The following is a 27,152-nucleotide window of genomic DNA, read 5'->3' as shown; positions in this document are numbered from 1 at the left end:
ACTACTGTGGCCAAGTATTTATGAATGAGAAATGATAGCAGCACAGGAAAGCTGGTGTTTCTATAGGAACAAGTATGGCTGGAATATATGCATGGCTAAAAGGCCTTTCTTTTGCCTTTGAATAACAGCATTCACATTTTTATATACAGCTGAAGTCTTCAATCAGCTTCCAGGTCAAATAAATCTCAGTGTTTATAAAGAAAATCTTCCCCTGTCAACTGAATGCTTTATAGCATTCAACAATAGTGGAGCCAGGAAAAACTGAGAGTTGGAATGGCTGATGAAATATGCAGCAATATCTAGGCAATTGGCACTGTCTGAAGTTGTGCAGTAAGAATAAGTAGCCACTCTTTGACACAAGCATCAAACCAGGAATGAGAAATGAAAACAATGGGGTCATAAGGACCATCCATTTTGCAGTTCTGAGCAAGAATACATCATCTGAGTATTTTTTATTCCCCTGGCGTGTCCTATTTCTTGCATTTGCATTCTCACAGCAAGCTGGCCACGTACTCTTACACACTGGAATCAGCCACAAGCAGAGGAGATTTACACTTAGCATTGAAATCTGATGAACACTCAGCTACTCAAGAAGGAAAAGACTCGGGGCATTCAAAAAGATGTGTACCAGATCCTAGGATGAGTACACTGTAACTTGCAAAGCTACCTGAGGCACAGCAGGTAAGTAAAGAGTACTTACTAAATTGCGTCTCTCATGCTCTGTCCAATAGAGTCAGATGCACATATGCAAAGATATTGATCAAGATATTTCCTAGTATGTGCAGATTTAAGTATTAAGTCGGCCTGGGTGACCCCTTAATCACCAGGCAGGAAAAAAAAAAAAAAAAGGTTATTGAAATCCTTTAAATGCTCAGATTAGGGCGAGCTTGAAGGAGAGTAAGGGGATTTTTCATCATGTGGGGCCTGCTTCTACATACACGGAAGACAAAGAGGAACATGAAGAACACAGGCAGCTGTAACGTAGGTACTTTCTGCTGCCAAAGTTATCATTTAAATTGAAAGATGTGAGCTCAGAGGATCGACTTGTCAAGAGTCCCTTTAGGGGTACTCACAACCCTCTTGACAAACCTCTGACTTGACACCTTCATAAACTGATAATTTTCTGATGTAATACTTCTTGAAACAGTAAATGCAGTTTGCATGTACAGTTTGCATTTGCAGTTACAGCTGACTTTCAGAGAGCCGTTCAGAGAAGAACAAAATTAATGGCTAAATAAAACAGACAAAAATCATAGAATACTTGAGGTTGGAAGGAACTTGGGGAAAAATTGTCTAGTTCAATCTTCCTTGTCAAAGACAGATCAGCTCAAGTAGGTTGTCCAGTCAGGTTTTGAATACATCCAAGTGTGGAGACTCCACAAGCTCTCAGGGCAACCCATTCCAGTGTACATAGTAAAAAATAAAATAAAATAAAATAAAATTATATGTCGAAACAAAATTTTACCACACATTGTCTCCTGTCCTTTCACTGAGTACAGCTGAGAATAGTCTGACTCTGTCTTCTTTACTCCCTTCCATCAGGTATTTATACACATGAATAAGATGTGAGCCTTCTCTTCCCCAGGTTGCAGCAAGGGCAGCGTCTATCTGTTTACTTAGGTGGTAAGTGATAGGGCATGAAAAAACCGTTATGGGTTGCACCAGGGGAGGTTTAGACTGGATATTAGGAAGAATTTCTTCATGGAGCATTGGTCAAGCATTGGAACGGGCTGCCCAAAGAAGTGGTGGAGTCCCAGTCCCTGAGTTATTTAAGAGACATATGGACGTGGCACTAAGGGACATGGTTTAGTGATGGGACTCAGTGGTCAGGTTGATCGTTGGACTTGATGATACTGAAGCTCTTTTCCAACCTACATGATTCTCTGTTTTTATGAATAATGTGGCTGTGGATCTGGAAGAAGATTTCTGCAATGAGAGTCAGATGTGCCAAAGACTTGGTGGATAGCTGGAGAGGGTCCTGAAAAGAAAACTGGCAAAGACAGTAAGGTCAGCAAGGCCCTGTCCCTCCTTGCATTGTTCTGGACTTTACAAAATAATGAAATTAAGACAGAGTCCACTCTTGAATAAATCCCTCTTGCAGGAGTAGGAAGCAAACAACTCTAAACTTGACAAACCCAATCAAAATGCTCTCAGCAATTTCAGAACATAACATTCACTTGAGGGACAGTACAGGGACTCATACCACAGAGAATCAAAAAATCAATATGGATTTAAAATGTATGACCCTCACTGTCTATGCACAGTTCATACGATAAAGGCTGTTTGCTCTTCTGTTCAATTGCCCATTCCCTGAACATGCAATCCTCAAACATGAGGCTGTTCATCACCCAAGGGTGCAATCCTCAAGCATATTCCACACAAATCTAAGCCTCAAGATAATGCTTTGAAGACCTGAATTTCACCGATCAAGAAATTGCATACACTGCTTTTATAATGCTTGGCTGAACACGTAAGAGAGAATAGCCTCTGCACTTCAGGCTTTAATGTAAAGGTCTGCTGGCTAGCTCACTGGATACTATGAAAAATAATCTGTAGGCTGGAACATCTGACATGTGTCATAAGCTTGGTGCGCTCAGCTTGGAGAGGATAAGGGAAGATCTACTGACACCACCACTCTCTACTACCTGAACAGCACTGTAGAAGACAAAGCCAGACAGTTCACAGAAAACATAAAAAAGACAAGATGTTTCTGTCACCATTTACAATAAAGGAAATTACGATGGGGTATAAGGAAACAAGCCTCCCAGAATGAGTGATTAAGCTCTGGAATGGTTCACCCAGAGAGCCACTACAGAGTTTCAAATCTGATTTGGGAAAGGCCCTGATCAACCTGACCTAACTGTGAAGGTTAGGTGATCTAACCTGTGAAGGCTGCTTTGGTCAGAAGACTGAACTAAAACAGCAGAGGAGTTGGAGGCTCAGTAACACAGAGGTTCCCTCCACCTAAATTATTCCATGCTTATATCACATTTCATATCTTGGGTTGTTAGGTTTTATAGTTCCATTAGAAATAGTTCTATGTATGAATTAGAAGAAAAATGTTACTTCAAAGGAAATTTTTTAATGTCTTAAAATCATGGCTAAATGTCAGTTAATTTTTTCAAACAGTAAAATATAAACTTATAAATAGCTTCAGTCCCTTCAAAACTGCATTTTTTTTCAGTAAACAATATTCCACTTAAAACAATAACCAGTTACACTTGGGAAATCTTTTGGACTTGATTTAAAATGCATGACAGAAGCCTATCAGTGAAAGAAGATAAATATGCAGTATCTTGATGATTAAATCAGACTGAGACCAGAGGAGGCCTGACAGAATGCCTGCTATGCTGCTGCCTTCAGAACAAAATTGTTAAAAAACTCAAAAGATTGAATTCAGTGGCAAAGCTAACTTTTCTTTAAAATACTTTTAATGACTTTTCTTACATGAGGCTTCAGTTTTTTGGTCTGTTTACTTTTTTTCTAAGGGCTACTTAAACAGCTCTGTTATATTAAAGTAGCATAACAAATTACTTAATTGTCAAATTTTATCTTATGGATGACATTGAAATACTGGCCTCTAAAAATCATCAGTCTACACTTTTCAGCTAAACAAAACATCATCTTCTTAAATCCCTTTTGCCAACAAAGTATAGCTGTATAGCTTTTTTAAACAGAACAGGTTATTTCTATAATCCGGTGACTTACAACTAATAGCATAGCTGCTAATTAATTAGTTCCCCTCCTGGCCTAGTTTCCCCACTAACAGCTGTGTAAAGCTAAAATCTTAATACGGCCAACAAGCAAATAGTTTTAGAAATGTCATTCAGGTGAGTAAGAAAATCGATTTAACTATTTAAAGGGAAAAGAAATTCAAGAAAAAAAAAAAGAAAAGAAAAAGAAAATTATTAGTTTTTTGGATTGGAGAATGAATCTTTGCCACCTCCCAATGCAAGTTTTTCTGGTAGAAAGAAAGAAATTTTGTTTATTTATTTAGTCATCTGATTTTTTACACCACCTCAATTTAGTGATCCAATCCTAGGGGCTCTGAGGTTAATGTAAAATCATAAACTTCATTGCAGTATTAGAATTATAAAAGACTAGGAAGTTAGGTGTCTGTTCTGTATTTCTCAATCAAAAGATATGAAATAACTTCTGTAACTCTGAGGTCCAACCTAACCATCTGCTCAGAACTCTCTGAATTAATTCTTACTTCAACTTTAAGGCTGTGACTGAACTTGAGAATAATATTTAGTAAGACATCTTTTCTCGGTTTTTAAAATTTATGATGTTTTACCACAATTACAATAAAGTTGTTCCAATAATTAATTATCTCTGTTCTGAAAAAAATCCTTGGGTTTTTTGCCTGATTTTATCTCATTTCCTTTTCCATCTCTTGGATCTTTTTATAACATCGTTAGACAGAAATGTTTTCCATTATGAAATTTATGTTCATAGTGGTGATATTAATAGCTGATTACAATTATCGTTAATTCGCTCTTTCATTAGGCAAATAATTTGATCTTAAGTTTTTTAGTGTGGCATATTTTATCTAGTCCTTCAATAATTCATTACTCTTCTCCCTCGTCTTTTGACTTTTAAACATCTTGCCTGAAATATGAACAGTCAGAACATCGTATTCTATTAACAGTTCTAGGAAAATAACTAAAGAATACTTTAAACTACCACTAGGTTCTTGGCCCCGGTCTAAATGTTTTTTGAAAATTCTTTAGGAAGCTCCAAGTAGCAGTCTCCACTGGAAGCTCGCTCCACAAATGGTATATGAACACACAACAAAAAATAATCCTAATCTCAGAAATTATAATCCAGTTTCACAGTATGTGAACAGAACAAATAAAGAACTTGAACTGGGAAAAGAAACAACAAAATGATCCTGTTACAATTATCACCAATAGCCTCAAATCATGAGGATTAGAGGATACAAGGAAACAAACAAAAAATTCACAAGTGTGCATTGCGTTTACATGGAAGAGCTGAGATTGAAGCTGAGCCTGGGAAGAAGCAGGGTGAGGGGAAGGTGATTTTAGTTCACTGTTAGTTTCTCTCTGCTCTAGTCTGCTTGTGATAGTTAATAAATTATATTAACCTCCCTATGCTGAGTCTGTTTTGCCCATGATGATAACTGATGAGTGATCTCCCTGTCCTTATCTCAACCCTTGAGCCCTTTCCATCATATTTTTTCCCTTCTTCCCTTTGATGAGGGGGAGTGAGAGAGCGGCTGTGGTGGAGTTCAGCTGCCCGGCTGGGTAGAACCAACATAAAGTGGCAATCCCACTACAGCAAAAGCATAGTCATAAAATGTTCTACCGTGTGTTTATACCAAAGGAAATATAATTATTTTAATATATAAACTCATAGTAATTATCAGAAGAACAGCAAGACGCTTCTAACACATGCAGGCATTTGTATGAGACCTGTAAACTCCATGTACAAATGATGGTGATTTCTAAGCAACACTTTTAAACTAATGGCCCTCCAGTCCTAAGTATGTAAAAACCAGAACGGATTCATAGCTCTTCTGCACTTTGGCTTTTTTCCATGAACTTGAAAGGAAACATGACTTCTTTGAAAGGAAGATGGCTTCTTCCCTTAGTCAGCTGCTTCTTTTAAGAAATCTGCCAGAGAAGGTTTTCCAGTGAATTGAATATTACACAACAGGCAAATTTCTTCTTTCTTGAGATAGTGTAGGCTTCCTCAGTGCTCTCTGTTGTTTGCTTCCATGTACTGAAAAGTTTTCTATGGAGCTGCTACACTACATCGCTACTGATGCCTCAGCCCTCTTCTGAAGAGGATACAAGCTATCATTGCAAAGAAACTTCCACTAGTGCACTTAAAAAGACCTAAATCACAATAAATATAAAATATATAATTTATATAAATTTTATAAGTTTATAAAAATGTCTCATTTTAAGACAGACTCTGAAATCTACACAGGAAGACTCAAAAGCATATCTTACAGGGTACAAACAGTAATGAAACTGTAGATGCTACAATGAAACACATAATTACCAGACACATGACTAAGTGCTCACTTTGAGCAAAATCAATTAGATTATATAATACCTTATGGTAGAATGAGAGGATGCACTCATCTTGAAGGTCAATTTATTAACATAATGACTTAATTATAATTTACTAATAATTAATTGTTTTTATTATTAATATTACAGCAATTTATTGATTTATTAGTACATAGGAAAGAAAGTGTAAGAATAAGCAGTCAATTTGGTGGATGAAAACTTGCAAGCACTCAACAAGTTCCCGTGACTGACCTTTGCAGTACAACACAAACCTAAATGATCTGGAACAAGGACTAAAGTAATAAAGGGACAAAACAAATAGATTTTTATGGAATTGCACATATATATGAAGAATTTACAGAACTGCTTGTATATATAAAGACAAGTATGAAGACACTGAAAGACAAGTATAAAGACTGTAGACAATTTTTCATCCTGAGTGATCAGACAATAAAATGGTAGATGAAATTCCACATAGATGAATGAAACACTACAAGAACATGGGGAATACAGACTAAATACAGAATTTAGGATGGCTGAATAAGCAATTGTGAGCACATAAAGGAAGAAGTCTTTCTGTTGATAAATTGTACAGTATAGGGACTAGGTACAGCTAATGACAGAGTATTTTTTCATTCCTTTACAAACTGGCTACCTTTGCTACCAGGGGATCAGTTCCACCACAACCTTGCCTCATCTCCTTCTCTCTCAATTTGATGACTCAATCAAAACAGAACCTTCTTCTCACCTCTAGCATACTTTATACAGATCAAAAATAAATAAATGACAATAATAACGTGAACAGGATTAATGAATAGGAAGGCCTAATGAATAAGAAGCCATGAAAAATTTCAGAAGACACAGTGGAAATTTACTGAGAATACAAAAAACAAGAACAAACATTTGGCAGCTCATGAAGCTGGAAGTCAGCATGATGAGGACCAGCCAGAGATCTAACTTCCAGACAGGTATACGAATTTAACTTGCATCCAATGCATTCTGACAGTGGGTGCCAGGGGCTCAGAGCCTTGCTCTATACACAGTTTCTTAACACTTACCATTGGTGAATAATGCCAGTAAAACTGCAGTTGGTAGAGTATTTCATCAATTCTATTATTTACTTAACATTCCCCTTTGAAGTGCTCTCTCTGGTTTTCAGAAATAACATCCTCTTTGAAATGAAGAAATGCACATTGTTCCAAAATATTATTTAATATTATTTAAGGCTTCTGCAGATAACAATAAGTAAGTTATACTTTGCCATATTCGGATGTATCTTCACAAAGTAAGGGGAAGTAAATGTTTTTAAAACCAAAGCTCAGATTCTGGTGATGTATTTGTTGCCAATTATACTAATGGACACCTGATGATCCACCTACAAGTGATAACAGATGAACTGTTCTGAAAAATAACACCCTACTAAACTGAGAACTAAACATTTTCATTTTTCGTTTAGATTTGGTATGCCAGAATAACACTGGGTAAAACACTAGAATCTGTACTGCTGGCAAACAGGAGTCGGTGCCCAGAAAACATCTACTCAGAAATTAAATGAAGGGTTCGATTTAATGATTCTATTGAATCAACTTGAATATCTCAGTTGAGGGGAAAAAAAAACACACTCTGGTAGGACAGAGTGCTAGGGAAATTATGGAGATTATGAAATGATTTACTATGTTTATGATCCCTGAGTATTTTTCAAGTCTGAAAGAAAATCATTAGCCAAAAGAAAGAAGACAACTGTGGATAAAAGGGTATGGAACAGAAACGAGGTGAAGTATGTTGCAATGACTGAACACCATTCCTTAATGTCTACATGTATCATCAGGGTCTTAATATTTGTCTCACAGTTTTCTCCACACAGTTCCAGGTGGCTTCTACCTCTACAAGCTAGTAAAATATCAAACAAGTATTTTAATGCAACAAAATGGACACATACACAGAGTTTTGTTTAAAAACACAATATTACTGCATTCACCACAGCAGACAGAAAAAAATAATAAAAAAATAAAGATGTGGTTACCCATCTAACGCACATTATCAACTAGTCTTCTGTCTATCCCCATATGTTTTACCACTGATATAAATATCATACACCACAACGTATTAAATGCAATCCTGACCCCATCCTTCTACCATGCCAGCCTCTGAATTTTGACTGTCATAACAGCTATTAGGAACAGGATTCTACTGAACTGAACTTTACATCCAACATAGTCAAAAGCTATCGGCACTTAGAGGCATTTCTAAAGAATGATTCATCTGGTCTACAGTGGACATCTAAATTAGATCTGATGAACTGCCCTCAAGAGTTATCTTTTGCCATTAACCATAAATAGTTTAAACAGTCAACTGAGTTGTAAATACCTATAGCTAGATAACAGACAAGATAGAGATAATTATGCCTTAAGAGGGAAAATAAGCTAAGATTTTTTTAGCAACTGACATGTTGAAAGTCTGTTTTAACCCCTGTAGCTCCTAAACTGGCACATGATACCATAACCACATGCCAAAGGGCATCATCTAGACGAGACATTCTGTAATCAGTGAGAAGACACAACACAAGCACATTATCTTACTTTGTTTTGATCAGGAAGATAAAATAGCAGAAAACAATACAAAGCTGGAAGATGGTAGCACACTTCACTGGTTACAAACTTGGATCTATGAAAATGGAAACCAGATGGAATTTTTTCATTCACAATCTCCTAAGGCACCTCACAACTGCCTCGTGGAATATCTTCCGAGAAAGATGATAATATTACAACTCAACCATCAGGACAATTACAATAAGGAAAATGCTTCATACCTATTTTAACAGTTACATCAGAATAGAATAAAATTTCACAAATTACACACCAACCTTAGACAACAACAAAAAACAGAATTTCTGACAAAAACCTTTTAATCCTAGACCACAAATGATCTGGATCTTTAATAGCAGCTTAAGCTTGACAACCAAATTCCACCACACCATTTAGGCACTCAAATGTCTAAAGACTCCTCTGTCTTCAGAGTTACCTATCCAGGCATTCAGAGGTCTGAGCATGGCCACTACTTCTGCCTATTTAATTAAAAACAGTGAACTCCCATTTAGGGTCTTTCTTCACACAAATCATCAGAGGAATGTGATCCTGTAGGCATACTGAAAGCATGTCTGGTACACAGTTCAGAACAAGAGAGAGCAGCAATTTAACTATAAACACAGTAGATAAAATGCTTCACATGTTGCCCAGTCATATGAGCTTTGTCCAAGATGCAGACAAATTCAATTTTCTCAGCTTGACAGAACTGAAAGCTATATTCACTATATCTTTCAGCAAAGCAAAAAATATGTTTCTCCAGCCAGCTAGCAAGGACAGCAAGAATAACGAAAGAGGTCTGGTTTCTGTGGCCTTGGCCCTTCTTGGCTGGAATTTTTTAGACAGTAGTAATTGCATAAAATATCATTTCTGAAAACAAGAATATCAGGGCTCCTTGTGCATTCCTCTCTTGGCTCTTCACACATGGCTACACAGTGGCACGCATACAGTGAACAGTACAATCAACCATCCCTGTAAGGCAGCTAATATAAGTACATTTTATCAAGAGAAGGAAAGGATGACCACCCTTCCTCCAATGCTTCTCTTTCAAGGAATAATATTAAGGAAAAAGACTTAGATGACTCAGGACAGGGAGACAGTTCCAGGCTGTGTATGTTGATATTCTGCAGTTATCCAATTCAGAGATGTTTGATTTACGTTCTTAAGGCATATCTCTCCAGTATTTATATGGATAGGCTAAGAAGACAGTGCAATCTATGTATAACACCATCCCTCCTTTTTTGCCTGGTAAATATTCAGCCACACCTAACTTCTCCCAAACAGTGCACAGGAAAAGTAGGTCTCTACCACACCTGTGGGTTAGTTTTGAGGACACTAAGCATCACAACAGCCAAATCTTCCCCTAGATCTTGCACTGCTTGAGTATCTTCCTCTCGATATTCACAAACCTTGCCTGGACTGATAGTTATGTTTGACTTCACAAAACTCACGGAGAGTGTAGAACAGGAAACATGTATTTTCTTGTATTTTGCTCTCCCTTTTAATGGACATATGGGTACAGGTATGAAAAGTGAGAATAATGTGACTGGATATTGCTTACTGGAACATAAGATTCCCATTGTTTAGCATGGCTTTCAAGAGGCTATGACATCGGTTTTTCTGCCAGGGCAAATTACCAGCATTAAATACACCCATAAAGTTTATATATAACCATTTGTATCTTACCTCTCTCCATTCTTTGTTTCCAATGGCTTGTGTGTACAAAACACAGACTGTGAAGGGAGAAAAAAAAAAAAAAAGGTTTGGTCATTTTCAGAACTGAATGTATTTTTAAATTAAATAAGTTGATTTTGTTTTGCTGTTGAAATTATTAACTATGACAATCAAATAGTAACGTTTCCCCTCAGTTTTCAGTATGCCTACCCAGATCAGTGACAATATGGTCTAGTTGTTGCTGCAATGAGCTAATAAATACTGTGGTTCTAAAATGGGAGGTAACTTTTACGGCTGACCTCCAGTAAATCACCTAAAATCCTTAGAAGTAAAATTACATAAAAGCAGATCTTCATTAAATGTGGATGGTCTGGATGGCCTAACTATCCTGGTTAATCTAATGCATAATTACTCTAAATTATGCTTCTTTCAAGAGATGAGAGAATTAAAATAAAAACAAATGAGGTTCCTACTAGAAAAAAAAGAAAGGAAATGAAAGGGGAAAAAGGAAAAAATAATTTCTCAGGTATTCTTCCTCAATTCTGCGACAAATTATTCTCTTATATTTAAGTATCTTGCATATACATCATTTTTAATTAAAACCTAATAAAAATAGAATCTGTGATACTTGTCTACCTAAGCTGTGTTTGAAGCATCAAGCAGCACAATCCCACTGGCTTCACGGTGCTTACAGATCTGTTCTTCTCCTGTTCTAACTCACCACACATCCATCTGCAGCTCCCCTCACAGGGGTTGGTGACAGAGGTAATACATTGATTATCTGTCCATACACTGTTCCATACACTGTTACAAGCACCAGTATATGTGTAAATCATTTGCACTTGCAGTAATGTAAACTTTATTTTCTGCAGTTTTGAACTACTCGTAGCTAGCAATTTGAAAGCAATTTTAACCTGAAACTCTCACCCTTTCCTAAATAAGGGAAAGACAGACATGCGAACACTTTCCTGTGACAAATTCTTCTCCTGTGCCAATCATTACTTTTCAGCACAAGGTTAAAAATAGTACTATTTTGAGTTGCTGCCTTGAACAATAAAGGTAGAAGCCTGGCTTCATTCTCAGTGAAGTCAGAATCATAAACTGACCTAAGAAGAAATGAAGGCAAGCTTCAAACTATGTCTTCTTACTTGGAAGGCATTTGCTCCACACTAAAAACACATCAGGCAGTAGTGAATAAGAGGAAGAACAGAAAATAGCAACTTCAATATTTTAGCTAGACACAGAAGTTAAAAGTTAATACTTTTTTTTTTTTTCAAATAAGATGTAGAAGAAAAAAGCTTTTACAAAAAAAAAAAAATCGAAGTCATTTTGTGGAGGTGTCTGTCTTTCTACATTTACTTTAAATGAAACCTTGGACAATCACACTCCTAGCTTTGGTTCCTGCTCATAGTAGGATGAATCCAAAGCAATGAGCCTATTACAGCTCTTTGGAGTAGACTGCTGAAATGTATTACATAAAGAATGAAGTTAAATGGGAAAACAGAGTGAAATGGAAGCTATAAAGTCAGCTGTGGATGTATCTGAAGGTTACTGAATTTCTGACTAACCTTTGTATCTATTGAGATCCATGCCAGGATAATCCTGGCAGATGACCGAAGTGTTGTCAATGGAAGTTTCCGTGGATAAAAACAATCTAAGAAACATTCTCTGGAGATAACCCTACTGCTAACATAAAATCACGTAGTCTGTCAAAGATCCCTTCCACCTTCCCCACTGGCAACTCTTTTTTAAACTAATGTTACCGGTTCTGCAATGATAAATATTTTCCAGTCTTCAGTGGTAGCTTCCAAGAATGCAGATGTCTTACTAATTTCAAAAGCTGATATAATTGTGGATTTTGTCCATTTTGCCAATACCTTACATCTAAGTTTGCAATTAAAATTTTCTCATAAGTATCACCCCTGTTGAGAATACAACTGAAATTCATTTGGGGAAAAAGCCACTCTTTACAGATAATGTGCACTTTTGCTATTCAAATATTTCTATTGTCTACTCTTTTCTTAAACATAATCATTTTTCACCATCGATTTCCTGCTTTACTTTTTGTGCTACATCCTGCCCTGTGTATTAGTGTTAATACAGTAAATCAAGTAACAATTGTGCATTGCAGCTGCAGAACAGAAAGAATATTAAAAAATGAGAGGTTTAATATTGAGGAGAAGAAAGCAACAATACAACTGTAAAATACCCTCTACTATCCAATTTTCAGAAAAGAAGCATTCTGGCACTGCCTTATCTCCCAGTTTATGAAGCCAAATGAAAGAAAAGCTATGAAAAGAAAAAAAAATTAAAAAAATAAGATTACTGTTGGATAGTTTTAGTCTCCTACTATGGTTGATGGATGGGAGTCGCAACATGTAAAAGGGTTAAAAAATAGTAAAGCTTCACCTTAAAGCTAATTCAATCTCACTCTATTTCTACCTTCTGGAAGGCTGCTCACACCTCTTTGTCTGCTGAAGTCTGTTTCTTCATGGTCAATTTACTATTATTTGGGTTTTTCTCTTTGTAGGACATAGAGTAAGCAATGCCATCCTTCTTACTTTTTCACTGCTCAAGCATTAGCAGACTTCTGTTCCCTTCCACTCCCAGGGGCTCCCCAGTGCTTCCAAAACCACTACCCAGGAGTGGGACCACATCTCTCGTTTAAGAATCATTTATAAACTTAAATTATTGTTATTATAGTTAAATGAGGAGAAAGGAGCTAAGAGTCTGTACTATGACATAAGTAGCAATTTTCTGCTATTTAGCTAAGCTGCAGATATGGCATGTACTTAATATATAACTAAGACAGGCTAATAGTCATCATCAGTAATATTTATTTTATTATACATGCAAGATGCAAATTTGACAGTAATATGGAAATGTGCATCTCATAAACTACATTAAAAAAAAAAAAAAAGTCAGTCTTGGATGTAAATAAAGATAATGAAAACCCCAGAAACGACATACATTCCAGACTATCTGATAAAGATTAGATTTAGAACAGGTTAAAAACTTCTACTTTCTTCTAAAACTGCTTGTCCCACAGATTGTCACAAAACTGTCCACGTTACTGGTCTCCACTGGTGGCATGATTTACTAACCTTAATGTCTTCTGGAGAGAAGGTTTTATAAAGACCCTAAACAACTTCTCCAAAGTAATTTGCAACCGAAGAATTGCAGCTTTTCTGTACGAGCTCTTCCAACAGAAGATACCAACAGTCAGAAATATTAACATTTAGTCATTTTAAACTCCGGACACTTACAACACAGTGTCAAATTCTACATAAACATAATTAAATATTTCAGTGAGGAAGAGGGCAGATGTTTCAACCACTATCACTCAGTTCTAGATTCAGTTCCCAAAATGCTGTAGTTTCCCACTCTCATTTTCCCACATAGTTTGGGCCTCCCTTATCCTACACTTGTTCTCTCCTATTCAATGCATATATACTCAACATTTAGCCAGGCAACTGCAATATCCAAACTGCCTACCTCAGTCTTCCCTAGCATAAAAACATCTATTCCCTTTCAAGAAAGTCTCAGCTACAGCACAGTTGGCCTTGGCTCCATGCAACCTAAATCTTTTCACGATCCAGCACCCAGTTCACACCATTACCATGTTTTTGCCCAACTGTCCCAAGGAAGATACACCAACTTAATTAATCTGTATCTCCTCTGCAGAAGATCTTAATCCTGTCCTGTCATGGAAGCACTACTTTAGCTCAGTCTCTATGAGAAAAGTTAAAAAGAATGGGTTTTCTCAATAATTTTGCTATAAAAAAATAAATCTCCGAACTGGAAAGACAGAAAGGTCCAAATTTACTGTAATAAATAAGTATATATGACTTGTTTTGATACCACCAAAGAGAAAGCATTGTCAGTGAGCAACTTCGGTATTGTTTAAAATACTTCATGAGTATTCAAGGACTATCCAAGTCTGTCCCATCTATGTCTAATAACTCTACATTATTTTGGTAATTTGCCTCTAGGGAGGCAAAGTACCAGATCCCTCTTGGCATGAATATTCTAGATTGCAGTGAAGTGGCTAGCATTTGAATGAATACTGAGTAGCAATTACAGTATCAAAAAAGGATAAGCAAGCTTCCTCAGAGAACTGGAGAAATCACAGGTTCCTTTTTATTTTCAGGAGAAGGCAGCTTTTGTGGACAGGGGAGTCAACTATATTCATGTGTGACTCTCTAAGCAGAAGACCGAGAAGTCAAAATTGAATTTTCACAGTAAGTACGATCCCCATATAACTGCACTGCAGTTTGAAACATGTATTAGAATTGGTCTACTCAAATCCAGTCAGACCTGAACATAGACAGTAACTCTGCATGGCTCTAACTTTTACAAGATCTGATGGTTGTGAATGCAGTGTGTCTAAAAGCGGATCTTGTGAAACGATGATGCTGGTTTTGACACCTTTTTTAGCTAACAGGATAAAGTTACTGTACACAGACCAGCGTAAGCATGGCCTTTGTCCAAACAAACAGACACAGAGGAAAGATATCCTGCTATACTGCCAAGTACAGAAAAGAATAGCAGTTTTTATAGTACACTCTTATCCCTTTAGCTGTTACAGTAGTGCCATATGTCTGCATAGAAATAAAGGACACTGGCAGCAAACTGATCAGCTAATAAAAATCTTATACAATACTAAATCCGCACTGTTTGGAGGGTATCCACAATCAAAGCTGCTTTGCCAAGTCATTTATTGAGTGTGAATACAGCACGAGCACTTCTAGATTTAACAGTTTCCCCATTCTCTCTTTACTAAGGCCGGTAATACTGTATTACATGTTTTTAATCTGCTGGCCTGAGACAGATAGGCCTGATTGGCAGAATAACTGGATGCTTACAGTGTGAGCCTAGACCTCCAAAGCACACCATCAATTTGAGTGCTTTAAATAAGCTACTTACCAGAAACAAGAAAGCAGTATGTTTGCAAGTGATAGGCAAGGTTATGACGGCTTAAAAAATATTTCCACATACCTTGAATCTATAAAAAATACCACTGGATTACTTCTCAGAATTACTTTAAAGATAGATAGTAAGGTTTTCCTATCCCTTCCCTGGTGTGGGTCACCCACCAGACACAATCCCTTGTAGAGGTGTCCCGGCCCCAGCACGGGATGTCCACAGACCATAGACTCTTCAGAAGTCTATGGTCTTCACAAGGAGTGTCTTGTTTAAAGAGTGCATTCCCAGCAGCATATCTTCAGAAGTATGGCTCCGGGAGAATCTTCAGCAGCTGTGTCTCTAGCCCCTAGCTGCTGCCACTTTCTTTCTGAAATGCGTTTTGGCAGGGGCACTGTGTGCTCCCCTGGCTGGCAGAAGTTCCAGCTGGCAGTGGTTACTCACAAGGCTTCCAGAGCTGACTGCAACTAGCTGTGACAGCCACTGAGTGATTCGTGGCCTCCTCCCACACAAGTCACACGGCAGTCGCCTGCTACTCAAATCCTGTGATTTATGCCTAATACAGTTTCCTACCTGAGAAAATCTTGAAGCACTTATCCCTAATAGTATTTAAGTTTAAAAACTAGACATCTCATCACTTTTGCTGAAAGATGCCTTGATTCAATACAGAAAGCCCTGAATTTAATTTATCAGGGGCAACGTATCATTGACCACTTTTCAAAATTGCTTAAAAAATAGTTTGCTATATGCAAGATACTCAGTTCTGCTTCTGCATGATTTCTCTACATCAGACGTATGGTATTGCCTATATCTCCATTAAAAAAAAATAAAGTTTTAAAGCTCAGAAATGTCAAAGGCACTCCTAACTTCATGCAGCTTTTCCCCAGGAAGCAGAAGTAATCAAAGTCTATTGTGGAATCTCTCTCAAGAAACTTTTGATTAAGAACTGACAAATAGACCCTTACAAAAGCACTCAAATGTTTGGCACTGCCACATGACTCAGTGTTCAAGTACATCCCATCAGGACATGGTTACGCGTCCAGACACAAGATGGAAGCATGTATGTCTCGGGTTACTTCCAATGTCAGCAAGCACGACATACAGTATTTATTCTAAGGAAGAAAAGCCCAGGCTTATTAAAAAAAAAAAACAAATAAAAAAAGGAACACAGATAAAAATAGACATGGAGAGCAGTAGAGGAGACAACATGACCGAGACAACATAATCTAATGACTAGTCAGTTAACACTGAAGAAGTACTTTGATCAACCACTATCAGGAAAAAAGCAAACAAAATTAGAGGACAATATGTACTAGCAGCAAGAAGTGCTCCCAGTTTATCAAGTAGCTTTGAAAACAAACCAGAACAACATATAATTATTTTCTTAAAAATTAATGATTTTTCTGCATTTATTAATTTTAAGAAAATGTAGTTTTTTCTGCTCAACTGAGGGACCATGTAGTTCAGGAAAGCAGGAGCGATTACAGAGCCTTTAAAATTCCAGTTCCTCTAATAGGAGCTATGAGCATAACCAGCACTGTTTAATGTAATTGTCACAATGTAATTCTAAATGATATCACAGAAACCACCCATCTAATTTTTTATTGAGTATTTACAAGTTTGGAATATATGACGAGGAGACAAAATAATATGCTATATACTTACTTGGATCAGATTTAGAAAATGTATCTCTGTCCAAAAGATTTCTGTTTAAAAAGAAGAGAGAAAAGTCATCTTACTAAAAGTGATGAAAAATACAGATCAGACATCAATGTATGTATGTTTTTAACAACACTGATCAGAAGTCTGCTTAGTTTTTTCCCCTCCTACTGCATAAGATTTACTTGAGGTCAGTCAGCACCATACCTTGAGTCTTCTCACCCTTCTTTTTGTTACACATTCTGGATTTGAGCAAACTAAACCTTAAAACTCCAGTACTTTGAAGTGAAAAGTGATATATAACAAGAACATTAAATATATGTAAGGGACATCAGGAACAGAAATAACTTTAAATCAACAACTTCTACCACAGATTAACATACTAGTTGAACTCAAAAAAGCTTGGACTTCGTTTTAGAGAATGGTTATGATATCTCAGAGCCATCAGCGAATACCTAAAAGAATTTATCATGAATTAGTAAGGTTAAGCAAAACTAAAGGATAAACAGGACATATACCAAAAATAGGAAATTTCTAAGCACCTACAAAAAAAAAAAAAAGTAGAGAGAACAAACTTTGTTATGTGATACAATCCTAATGTCATGGCCATACTTCAGCCAGTTGAGAATCATACACAGATGAGGAGACTCAACTTATTATTACCAATAAGTCTAGAGGAGCAGGACTGACCAGAAAACCAATCTTTCACAGAAAGCTATTCATCATCCCAACCATTTCATCATCCAAAATTTAAAAAAAAAAAAAAAAGATTTTGACAAACCTGAAAAATGACCTGAAAACAGAAAACTATTGCACAGGGACAAGAAAGAGCTCTTAAACTTAGGCAGATAGATTAAGCTAGGTATTAATCAAGAGCAAAAAAAGCAGAATGGGGAATAGCTGGATATACATGTACAGCAGTAATGTTAAATTGGTTCTAGGCATCACAATAGACTACAAATTGAATGCAAGTCAAAACCCTTGTGCCTTTGGAAAACAGGCCTAACTATTAAAGAAACATATTAAATAAACAAGATTTAATAAACGAAAATGCCACTTTGGAGTAATTGTCTAGTATTCTTAATGCTGGTAAACACTCAGTTCCAACAACGTTTTAGGCACGCCGATGTCTTGCATTCCAAGGAATTCATGGAGCCACTAGAGTCCAGAGGAAGCAAAAATCAAGGACTGTCTAAGAAGAAAAAGATTCTGATCCCCACATAGACAGAACGAGAAGGAAGAGGCCTGACCACAAGCTGAGTCTTCAGTACAACAAGTGCATAAGTTGAACTTTGTGGTTGAACGTAATGTTTTATCATCTTTTGTTGTTAAAGGTGGCCAGACACGTGAAATCTCCACCACTGAAGGTCTTTAAGAACATATTAGGTAGCTGCAAGTCCTAATTAGTTCTTTGATCCTACCCTGGAGCAAGAGGATGTATTAAGTAACCAGTTTACATCCCTTACAACTTATTATTTTTAATAATTAGTGCAGCCTCGTTAAAGGTCACCATTTATTACTCTCATTCAGATCTAAATCACATTTTCATGCTACTGCACAGTGTTGAAATGCACATTAATATGTTGTTAACTATAGGTTTTCTAAGCAGTCCATTCAGACTTCAACAAAGAAAAAATACCGGATCCCCAGTTTAGATATACCACATCCACAATTCAGAACAAGCAATATGAAAAAAGATAGCTTTAAAAGAATGGTATATTTATTTTTGCCTAAGGGTTTAAGATTAGTATATGTGAATGAACCTGAAGTCTGCACATACTAATTCTTCAGAACTTCTTTAATCTATTCAGAAATGGGATTTTTATATATCCATTTGATCATATCCAGAGAGACTGTATTCAATCTTAACCAACAATGTGCAAATATATATTAAAATATTAACAAACCAAGGAAAAACAGTATTTTCAAGTTTCTGTTTGATAATGACCCCTACAAAGTGCTTCAAAGTATGGTACAGAAAGGTCTGCAATGCCAGAATCGGCAATTTTAAATGAAAATTGTGTCTTGTTTCATTTTGATTATACGTACCTAGACATGTCATTAATTTGTGGTAACTAGATTATTTTTATTATCTCAAAATGAGTACCTGAGAATGTTATAAAACTCTAGAAAAATCCAGATTAAGGGTTGTATGAACAAAATAGCACATTCGGTGATGGGTAGTCCTCCCCTAGATAGACTGGCCATACCAGGTATTGTAAAGCTCAGTCTATCCTGCTACTCTGATTCCAAGACAGGCAGAAAGTACCTGCCATGGGAGGATATAAGAATATGATAAGAATCTGCAACACTGCCTGAGAATCCTCCTAGTCATCAACCATTCACTGCTCAGGGACTTAATGAACTAAAACACCGCCATACAGCCAACATCCCTTAAAGGAGGCTTGAGATACCAAAGTTTAACACAGTAACTCAGGTCAGTAAGTACCACTAATTCACAGTTTTGAGATGATACAGCTTGTAATATCCTCAATTTGATCCTTCGTACATTTTACTATAAATAAACAATGTCTTCAGCAAAGTTTGCAGACATGTCTGATTTTCCAAATCATTAATAACCAGCTAAAATAGCAACACGAGAACTTAGCAGGCTGTTCAAGCAGTGCAGGCAATTTTGGAAGGAACTTAAAGACCAATGTCAACGGGAAAAAAAAAAGAGCCTGATTTTCCCACTAATTCCTCTAATAGCTCAAGAGGCTGCACAATTTCCTTTGTGCATTTTCATTTTAGTGGGAAAACAATCAAAATGTTCCTTTAAGTATATGAAAACTGCATAGCACAGAAGCATACAGCAAGCTACAACCAGAAGAAATAACTAAAAGCAAAAGGAGAAAGAATACTGGATGTATTTCTAGAATTTTACATAGCCTTTATCCCCTCAACAGCACTTTCTGCAGAGTCTGAGCAGAAAACTTTTTTCCTTAGAAAAGCATTATCTTTGGTAGTACAGTGTTTTGCCTCAGGAAACAGTCCTAGGAAAGCTCCCAAACTCAGAAACTTGAAATGCCCCAAACTTCTGTTACTTCCTCCTAACCAAAATATCAAGAGAAACAGACTTCTATTGCAACTCAACATAGTGAGCATATTCTTTCTATACCCGTTATGACTTTCAGATAAACAATGCAAAAAGAAAAGGAAAGGAATGACTATCAATCTTAAGGAAGAATAAAAAAGGAGAAAAAAGAGCTTTGTTTTGTTTGTTTGTTTGTTTTGTTTGTTTTTTACCTGGAGGAACATGTACATCAACTATCTGTAGCAAAGAAGTCTAGTAACATCTGTGCAGAAAGCATTACTCTACCATCACAGATCCTGAAGGAATTCATTTTGCACCTGTTTTAGACGAATTCTGGAGTGGACCTTCCAAAACACTTGCAGTAGCATTGATGACTAAGGGAAAAAATAAAAAAAAAAAATAGGAGCCATGGCATTAACACCTACTTAGTATATACTGGAAAATCCACGGGAGATTAGAGGATTAGAAATGCTAGAATAAAGATTTCTTTATGGGTATAACGAGAGCAATTTCCCCAGATAACTAAAAATAAATTAAAAAAATGTGTAAAAAGAAAAGTTAAAACATATTTAGCTATGCCTTTCAGAATCATGTTATTCATTCACAGAGTTTCACAAACTCCAGAAAGGTTTGTCAATATGATACAGTTTCTGCCTAGTGCTTTGCTTCAAAAATTTTCTATACTTTACATAAAAATTTAAGATCTCATACATGTATTTCTAAACCAGATTATTTAAGATAAAATGACCTCGTTAGCTGTAGTAGCTAAACAGAAATCATTATTATGTTGCTTTGTGTGATTTGAATATACTGTACATACATAACATATATACATTGACAAAGACTGATCTACCTTAAAAACTAGCATTTACTCACCTTGTTCATGAATACTTTGCTTCAAATTTGACTTTTTTAAAATGATCAACGTATTAAGTTCCTGCTCTGTAATTTTCTGTTATAAATTTAACCCTTCTTATGCTTAACTTAGAAGTTAATTCAATTCCTCCATCAAAAATGCCAGAAATCTGGCACTGAAGAACAGACCACAGGAAATACAGAACTGAATATTTCAAAGTCTATTTCTCTTGTTTCAAAAATACCTGTTCCTATCTCAACCCCACACAGTGTTTTTTTGTTTGTTTTGTTCTGTTTTTCCTCCATCTCGTTCCCCGCCCAAGTGACCACTATGTGTGATGAGCCACGTTTTCCTGGAGATGGCCCAAAGCCTGCCTCTGAACAGGAAGCTATGAATAAATTCCACATTTTGCTTCACCTATTAAGTTGTCTCTATATCAACCCACCAGTTTTCTCACTTCTACCTCTGCAATTCACTCCCCCATCCCACGGGTAACAAAATTTAGTTACCCATGCAAGATTGATTTCATTTTTTAGAAAACACACATTTTCAATGTATTAGATTCTTCGATGAGCATGCCCTACTTTCCTCGAAGTACACTTGAATTACTCCCTGGGAAAAGGAATTATTCCTAGCTCATTAATCAGTTATCCTGGTTTGGGCTGAAAAAGAGTTAATTTTATTCAGAAGCTTGTATAATGCCATGTTTTGGATTTGTGATGAAAATAATGCTGATAGCACACTGATGTTTAGTTGTTGCAGAGCAGTGTTTACACAGAGCCAAGGACTTTTTTGCTGCTCGTGCTGCCCTGCCAGAGAGCAGGCTGGGGGTGCACCAGGAGCCAAGGGGGACAGAACCAGGACAGCTGGCCCAGGCTGACCAAAGGGCTGTCCCATGCCACCTGATGCCATGCTCAGCAACACGAGCTGGTGGGAAAGAAGGAAGAAACGGGGACATTTGGAGTGACGGCATTTGTCTTCCCAAGAAACACGTGATGAGCCCTGCTTTCCTGGGAGTGGCTGAACACGGGAAGTAGCAAACTAATTCCTTGTGCTGCTCTGCTTGTCCATGCAGCTTTGGCTTTACCTAGTTCATAAAACAAATGCATTTAAATTTCCTTCACTTATTAAAAGGCCCATGCACTTTTTTTTTTTTTAAGGAACATCCTGAATAATAGAAATATTTCCTCTTTTTTTTGTGCAGAGCAGCATCCATTTTACTACTGACCGTAACATAACTGTATTACACCTCAGTAGTCACCGTCCCTCAACTTTAACTGATACCATTGGACTTGTAACAGTCAGCCCTAAGTAAGGCGACATATGGTCCAGAGAGTCTCCTTGAGTGAAGAGTCCACTTGACTTCTCGCAGAGTAATTTCACAAACAACCATTCAGCTGTAGTGCTAGCTTAAGTAGTCACCCTTCCATAGCTACTCACGCTCTTCTCCTGTATTCTGTCAGAACGCAATAAAAAGGAAGCTAATAGCCTCCACATCCCTAGATTCAAAATGCCCTGGACCTCAAAGCGGACCAGACAATTTCTCAGAGTTTTACCTTCATTTCAGAATGACTGGTTCTTTTAGGAAAGGCCCAGAGGTGAGAAACTGGTGGCTCTCCCGACTAAGAGGCAATTAGGATGATCTCTCACTTTCTGTTCAGATTGCCTCCCCTCTTTGGGGCACTTGAAGGACTGGGAAGAAAGCAAACGCATCTCTGATAAGCAAACTTAAAACATCCACAGTATCTCTTTGGAGAAGTAACGGACTCTTCTTGTTCACAAGAAGATGAAGAACTAATAATTGTCAGCCTCCCAAGTAATGTTCTTTGTCAAGTTACGAACAGACTGGTTCAGAAGTCACTCCCTGAAGAGGAAGGGGGAAGGAAGTTTTTATGGCAACACACAGAAAACCTCTGGCTAGATGTGCAAAAACAGTTCTAGGTCAACACCTCTACTAAAACTGCTGACTGCTCTTGGGGGTTAAAACAACAACATAATTGCCAAATTTGCATACAACATAGCAATAGTTTTGCAGCTGTTGTTTTGTGGAAATGGACTAGAAAGTCTTAGTTAGGAAAAGATGCTCTTACAGATGAAGCAGACCTGTACAGATACTTGGGCTGTTCCACTTTAAATCAAAGTCCATTTAGGAACATGCCCTGGGTTCGGCTGGGACAGAGTTAGTTTTCTTCATAGTGGCTGTTTTGGTGCTGTGTTTGGGATTTTGGAGAAAATAATGCTGATAACTCACTGATGTTTTAGGTGTTGCAGAGCAGTGCTTATACAGAGGCAAGGATTTCAGCTTCTCTTGCTGCCCTGCCAGCAAGGACACTGGGAGTGCTCGAAAGGCCAGGAGGGGACAGAACTAGGACAGCTGACCTAGGGGATGTCCCATGTCATGGTGAACAATAAAACCATGGTTTTTTTTACAATAAAATCACTAGGAAGTTGGCCAGGGGGCTGCTGCTCAAGGATTGGCTGGGCATCAGTTGGCTGGTGGCGAGCAATTGCATTGTGCATCACTTGCTTTGTTTGTTTGTTTTTTCCCTATTCGTTTATTTCTTTTTTTTTCCCCTCTTTCTTTCTTATTGAACTGCCGTTATCTCAACCCACAAGTTCTTGCACTTTTTTTCTTTTTTTTTTCAGTTTTCTCCCCCATCCCACTGTGGAGTGGGAGGTGAACAAATGGCTGTGCCATGTTTAGCTGTCTGCCTGGTTAAACCACAACAGCACAACACAAACTGGTTGAACTCTGCTTCAGCACAAGCCCAACTATTACTCGAAAACAACAAAATGAGCCATCTACGTTTATATTCCTAATGCTAGGCAGCTAAACAGTCTAGAAGCTCTGAGCTTCTAGAGACGTATCCTGGGCGATGGCACTAAGGATCCCTTGCAGCCCAAGGATCTGTCAGTTCAAGGTAACTTCAACTCACCAGCCCTTCTCCAGCTGCTTTTACCCAGTCCCTCTAAGCCTGTGGAGACACAGTTCTATTTTGGATATGGTTTCTTGAAGGATGTATAGTTAACAGAATATTTTATTAATGTATAAGAGTACATAAAGCATAAAACCAGATTTTGCATGTTTTTTCTGAAACGGTTCTTAAAATGTATACATCAAAGAAGTCGTTTAGAAAGTGAATGCAAACCACCAATGTAAGATTCCTTGTTCCTTCTCAGCCACTGTTTGCTTTTGTGAGGCATTGCTTAGATGGCCAGATAAAGAAATAAAAGAAAATGAGGAAAATAGGACTAACACAGAAAGCCTTAATACAGTTGAAGCTGTCACACACTTCCTAGTACCTGATCCTTTTTCTGCTGACAGGCTTCCCCTTGTATTCCCTTCCTGAGACCTAAGACTGTCAGCTTCAGCTGTGGGAGGACGTCACAGCGAGCTGCCGGCGAGCATCCCACAGGAGGATGAAGTTCATGGTGGTGGCAGGGCTGGCACAGGACGTCTCAGGAGGGGTATGACGTTGATGGTTCCTTCCTCCAAACTCTGAGGCTCCCCACAATGCCCTTCTGTGTGGGTCACAGCTCTCCCATTCTGCACAAAACCACCGCTCGCTACAATTATCTATAAAAAAACTGCAGTTATATCACACAATTATACAAGCCAAAGTGAAACTATCTCAGCAGCGGCCACCCGGTAATTAGAAAAACTGCTGCTGGAGCTCAGCGAGGCCAAACAAAGCTCCAGCTGGGCAGAGACAAGTTCAGACAGAAGCTGACAAGTCCCGAGACATTGCACAACTTGTATGAAACCCGGGACCTGTTCCTAGCAGTAGTAAGTCTGCATCTACAGGGCCACAGATCTCAAATTCTTAAATTCTACAATTCACACGTGTGCCTGCTTGAAGTGCAAACAATACAGACAGGTACAGGAATGCCAAACCATACAGGTGATAAGAAATGTACCTCCGTGACTGTTTTGAAGAACACTGACATCCATGTATATGGTTTTTGTTTTGTTTTGTTTTTCTGAAACACCAGTTTTCCTCAGCTGAAGCCAGCTGGTTGTCTAGGAAGTTTCTTTTCAAAGAAAAATACACGTAAGGATCAACCTTCTGTTGTCAGCCATAAACAACCACTACACAGATTTTTAATCCAGCCTGGACACACACAAACAAAAGGGCTGGTAAATGAAAACCAGGGTGAATTTTAGTTTCTGTGCTTTGTATTATACAGTTCCAAGCTCAAATAATTTATGTAGGGTCTCTCTTTTGTCACGGCATCTTTCTACCATGGGAATTTCTAACCAATGATTAATACTTCCAAATACCCAGGAGGTAGGTATATGGGCCAGAGAGAAGAGATGTTGCTAACAATCAATCCTTAGGACAATCAAAGATATAATTAAACATGCTGTTGGGTACCACAACCACCAGAAAGCAACTGGTTAGGACTTCAAGACCACCAAAGAAATGGAAGGGCAAAAATCCTGAGGTAGTAAGTTTTGTTCCTCCATGCAAGAAACTTGAAAATAGATTATTTTCATAACTGAGAACAGGATTTGCTTAATGCCATTCAGCCCATTCATTAACACGAGATTTCTGTACAAATTGTGAAGCAGCACAGAACTCATTCAAATGAGGCACAGGCAAGCAAATGTATTTCTGCTGAATTAACCAGAAGGAGTTTGTGCTGCCTTTCCACACGTTGTGCCTGCTGTGGGAATACTGACAGCACAGAGCCCACCCGGCACAAACCCAAAACATGAGGACAATCTGCTCGACCCTGCACAAACCTAGCAGACCCATGTCCACATTGTATAAGCCTTTTGCCATCTCTCCGATGAGCATGGCATCTTTGCTACAATACTAGAAGTCATAACATGATCAAGCTACAGCTTCACTTTCCTATACATACATACAAATTACTCTTAGGGGGACAATTCTGTTTGATAACTTCTCACTCAGTAAGTAAATTAACATGGGACATTGTGAAACTCTTGGTCTTCCTTGTAAGTTAAGGTTTCATAAAGGCTGTGGCTCTATCAGGAGACTTCAGGTCAGTCCACACAGCAACCATGAGGAGCAGCGATGACCATTATATAGATCACGACAAAAACTGAAAAACTTGAGAGGCCACTGAGTAACTGCACTGACAGTAGGGAAGGTGGGACCAGGATATGAAGTTCCTCCAACATTTAACATTTCACATGCAACTGGATTGCAATTAACAAAGAACACGACCAGAGAGGGACATATAGGATGGCAGGCACGAGATGAGCAATCTCAAATGTCCCCATTATTTCCTTCCCTGAAATACAGCCTGAAGCTTACCTCCAGCTCACCTGGGACCGCAAGTTTCCACCCACAGCTTCTAAGTGTAGATTCAAGTCTAGACACAGATCTAAATCAGTGTGCTATGCAAATACATCTTTGGAGGAAAAGGAACCTTTTGGCTGGAAAACAACAGTAGAGTTAAGATAAAGAACAACCTATATTCTCTTTCACTTATCGACTGGAAGACCAAGGTCCTGATCTTTCTTTCACCACAGGACAATCATCTAAAGCGATGCCAGCCCGCAATCAAAAAAAGACCACATGGCAGGTGACAGCCTTCATCAGACCATGGATGCATTCCTGGGCACATGACAGAGGGAGCGACAGGGCGCAGAGAGAGATGGCTTCTATAACAACTGGCCCAGGCAACAGTGGACTCTTACCAACACCAAAAGATCCCTTGGGACAAGATGTTTAAGTTGTTCTGCCACTTTAGATCTGGCCCTTGCGCCAGAGAATATAGATTCCTGATTAAAAAAAAAAAAAAAAAAAAACAACAACAAAAAAAAAACCCTTAGAAGCTTAGAAATCTACATCTTACAAGAGTTGGAAGAAGACTGTAAACTTTTTGTCTGATAGACACTGGGTAGTAATAACTAGAAAGAATTAAATGAATATCTTGCTTTCCCAGAATTTGCAAAACTACTGCCAATGCTGGCATTCAATGAGCAATGAGTATCATAGGAAAGATTGTTATTCATAAAGATAAAGAAATCCCAGAAGAGCATTAACAGAAGACGTTCATAGACAAAGACTTCCCATGCCATGAGATGCACCTCACCTAGCGGCTGCCTTGCAGGACCCCAAAGCTAAAGCAGGCTGGCTTGCAGAGTAAGAAGTCGTGCAACCCCATCTGCATAGTACTGAAACCTGACTGGTTTGATCACGTTGACAGTATGGGCATGCTGAGCAAACTGACTTGGGAAATGCCAACAGATGAACCACGCTGAAATGTGAGTAGAAGCTGTATCTTTATTGAGTAACAAGAAACTGAAATAACCAAAACTAAAAGCACAGAGTTAAAAAGATTGTCTAGAATCACAAGTTTGTTTTGTGGCACAGCCAGACATGGAACCAAACACCCTGCACAGCTTC

At 37.9% G+C, this 27,152-nt stretch overlaps 1 protein-coding gene and 1 long non-coding RNA gene across 4 annotated transcripts in view; one reads left to right on the top strand and one right to left on the bottom strand.

The window, feature by feature from the left end:
- The window catches only part of CPNE8 (copine 8), a 102,581-nt gene that overhangs the window by 72,956 nt on the left and 2,473 nt on the right, over positions 1-27,152 (bottom strand). For all 3 annotated transcript variants that reach the window (XR_011806549.1, XM_038167416.2, XM_027458878.3), the window contains exons 2-3: positions 16,886-16,926; positions 10,310-10,356 (exon numbers count right to left, since the gene is read on the bottom strand). Coding sequence is in view for 2 of the 3 variants with exons in the window: in XM_038167416.2 (XP_038023344.2) it covers positions 10,310-10,356; positions 16,886-16,926 (88 nt within the window). In the remaining variant the exon portion in view is untranslated. The remainder of the gene's footprint in view (positions 1-10,309; positions 10,357-16,885; positions 16,927-27,152) is intronic.
- On the top strand, positions 364-20,449 carry LOC119713675 (uncharacterized). Its single transcript, XR_005260880.2, has 3 exons — positions 364-681; positions 14,448-14,538; positions 17,998-20,449. It is a non-coding gene; the product is annotated as an uncharacterized lncRNA (long non-coding RNA).

Source organism: Anas platyrhynchos, chromosome 1, assembly GCF_047663525.1.
Source record: "Anas platyrhynchos isolate ZD024472 breed Pekin duck chromosome 1, IASCAAS_PekinDuck_T2T, whole genome shotgun sequence".
NCBI classification, from domain to species: Eukaryota; Metazoa; Chordata; class Aves; order Anseriformes; family Anatidae; genus Anas; species Anas platyrhynchos.
The sequence above is the reverse complement of the archived record's forward strand: the minus strand, read 5'-3'. Positions and strand labels throughout refer to the sequence as shown.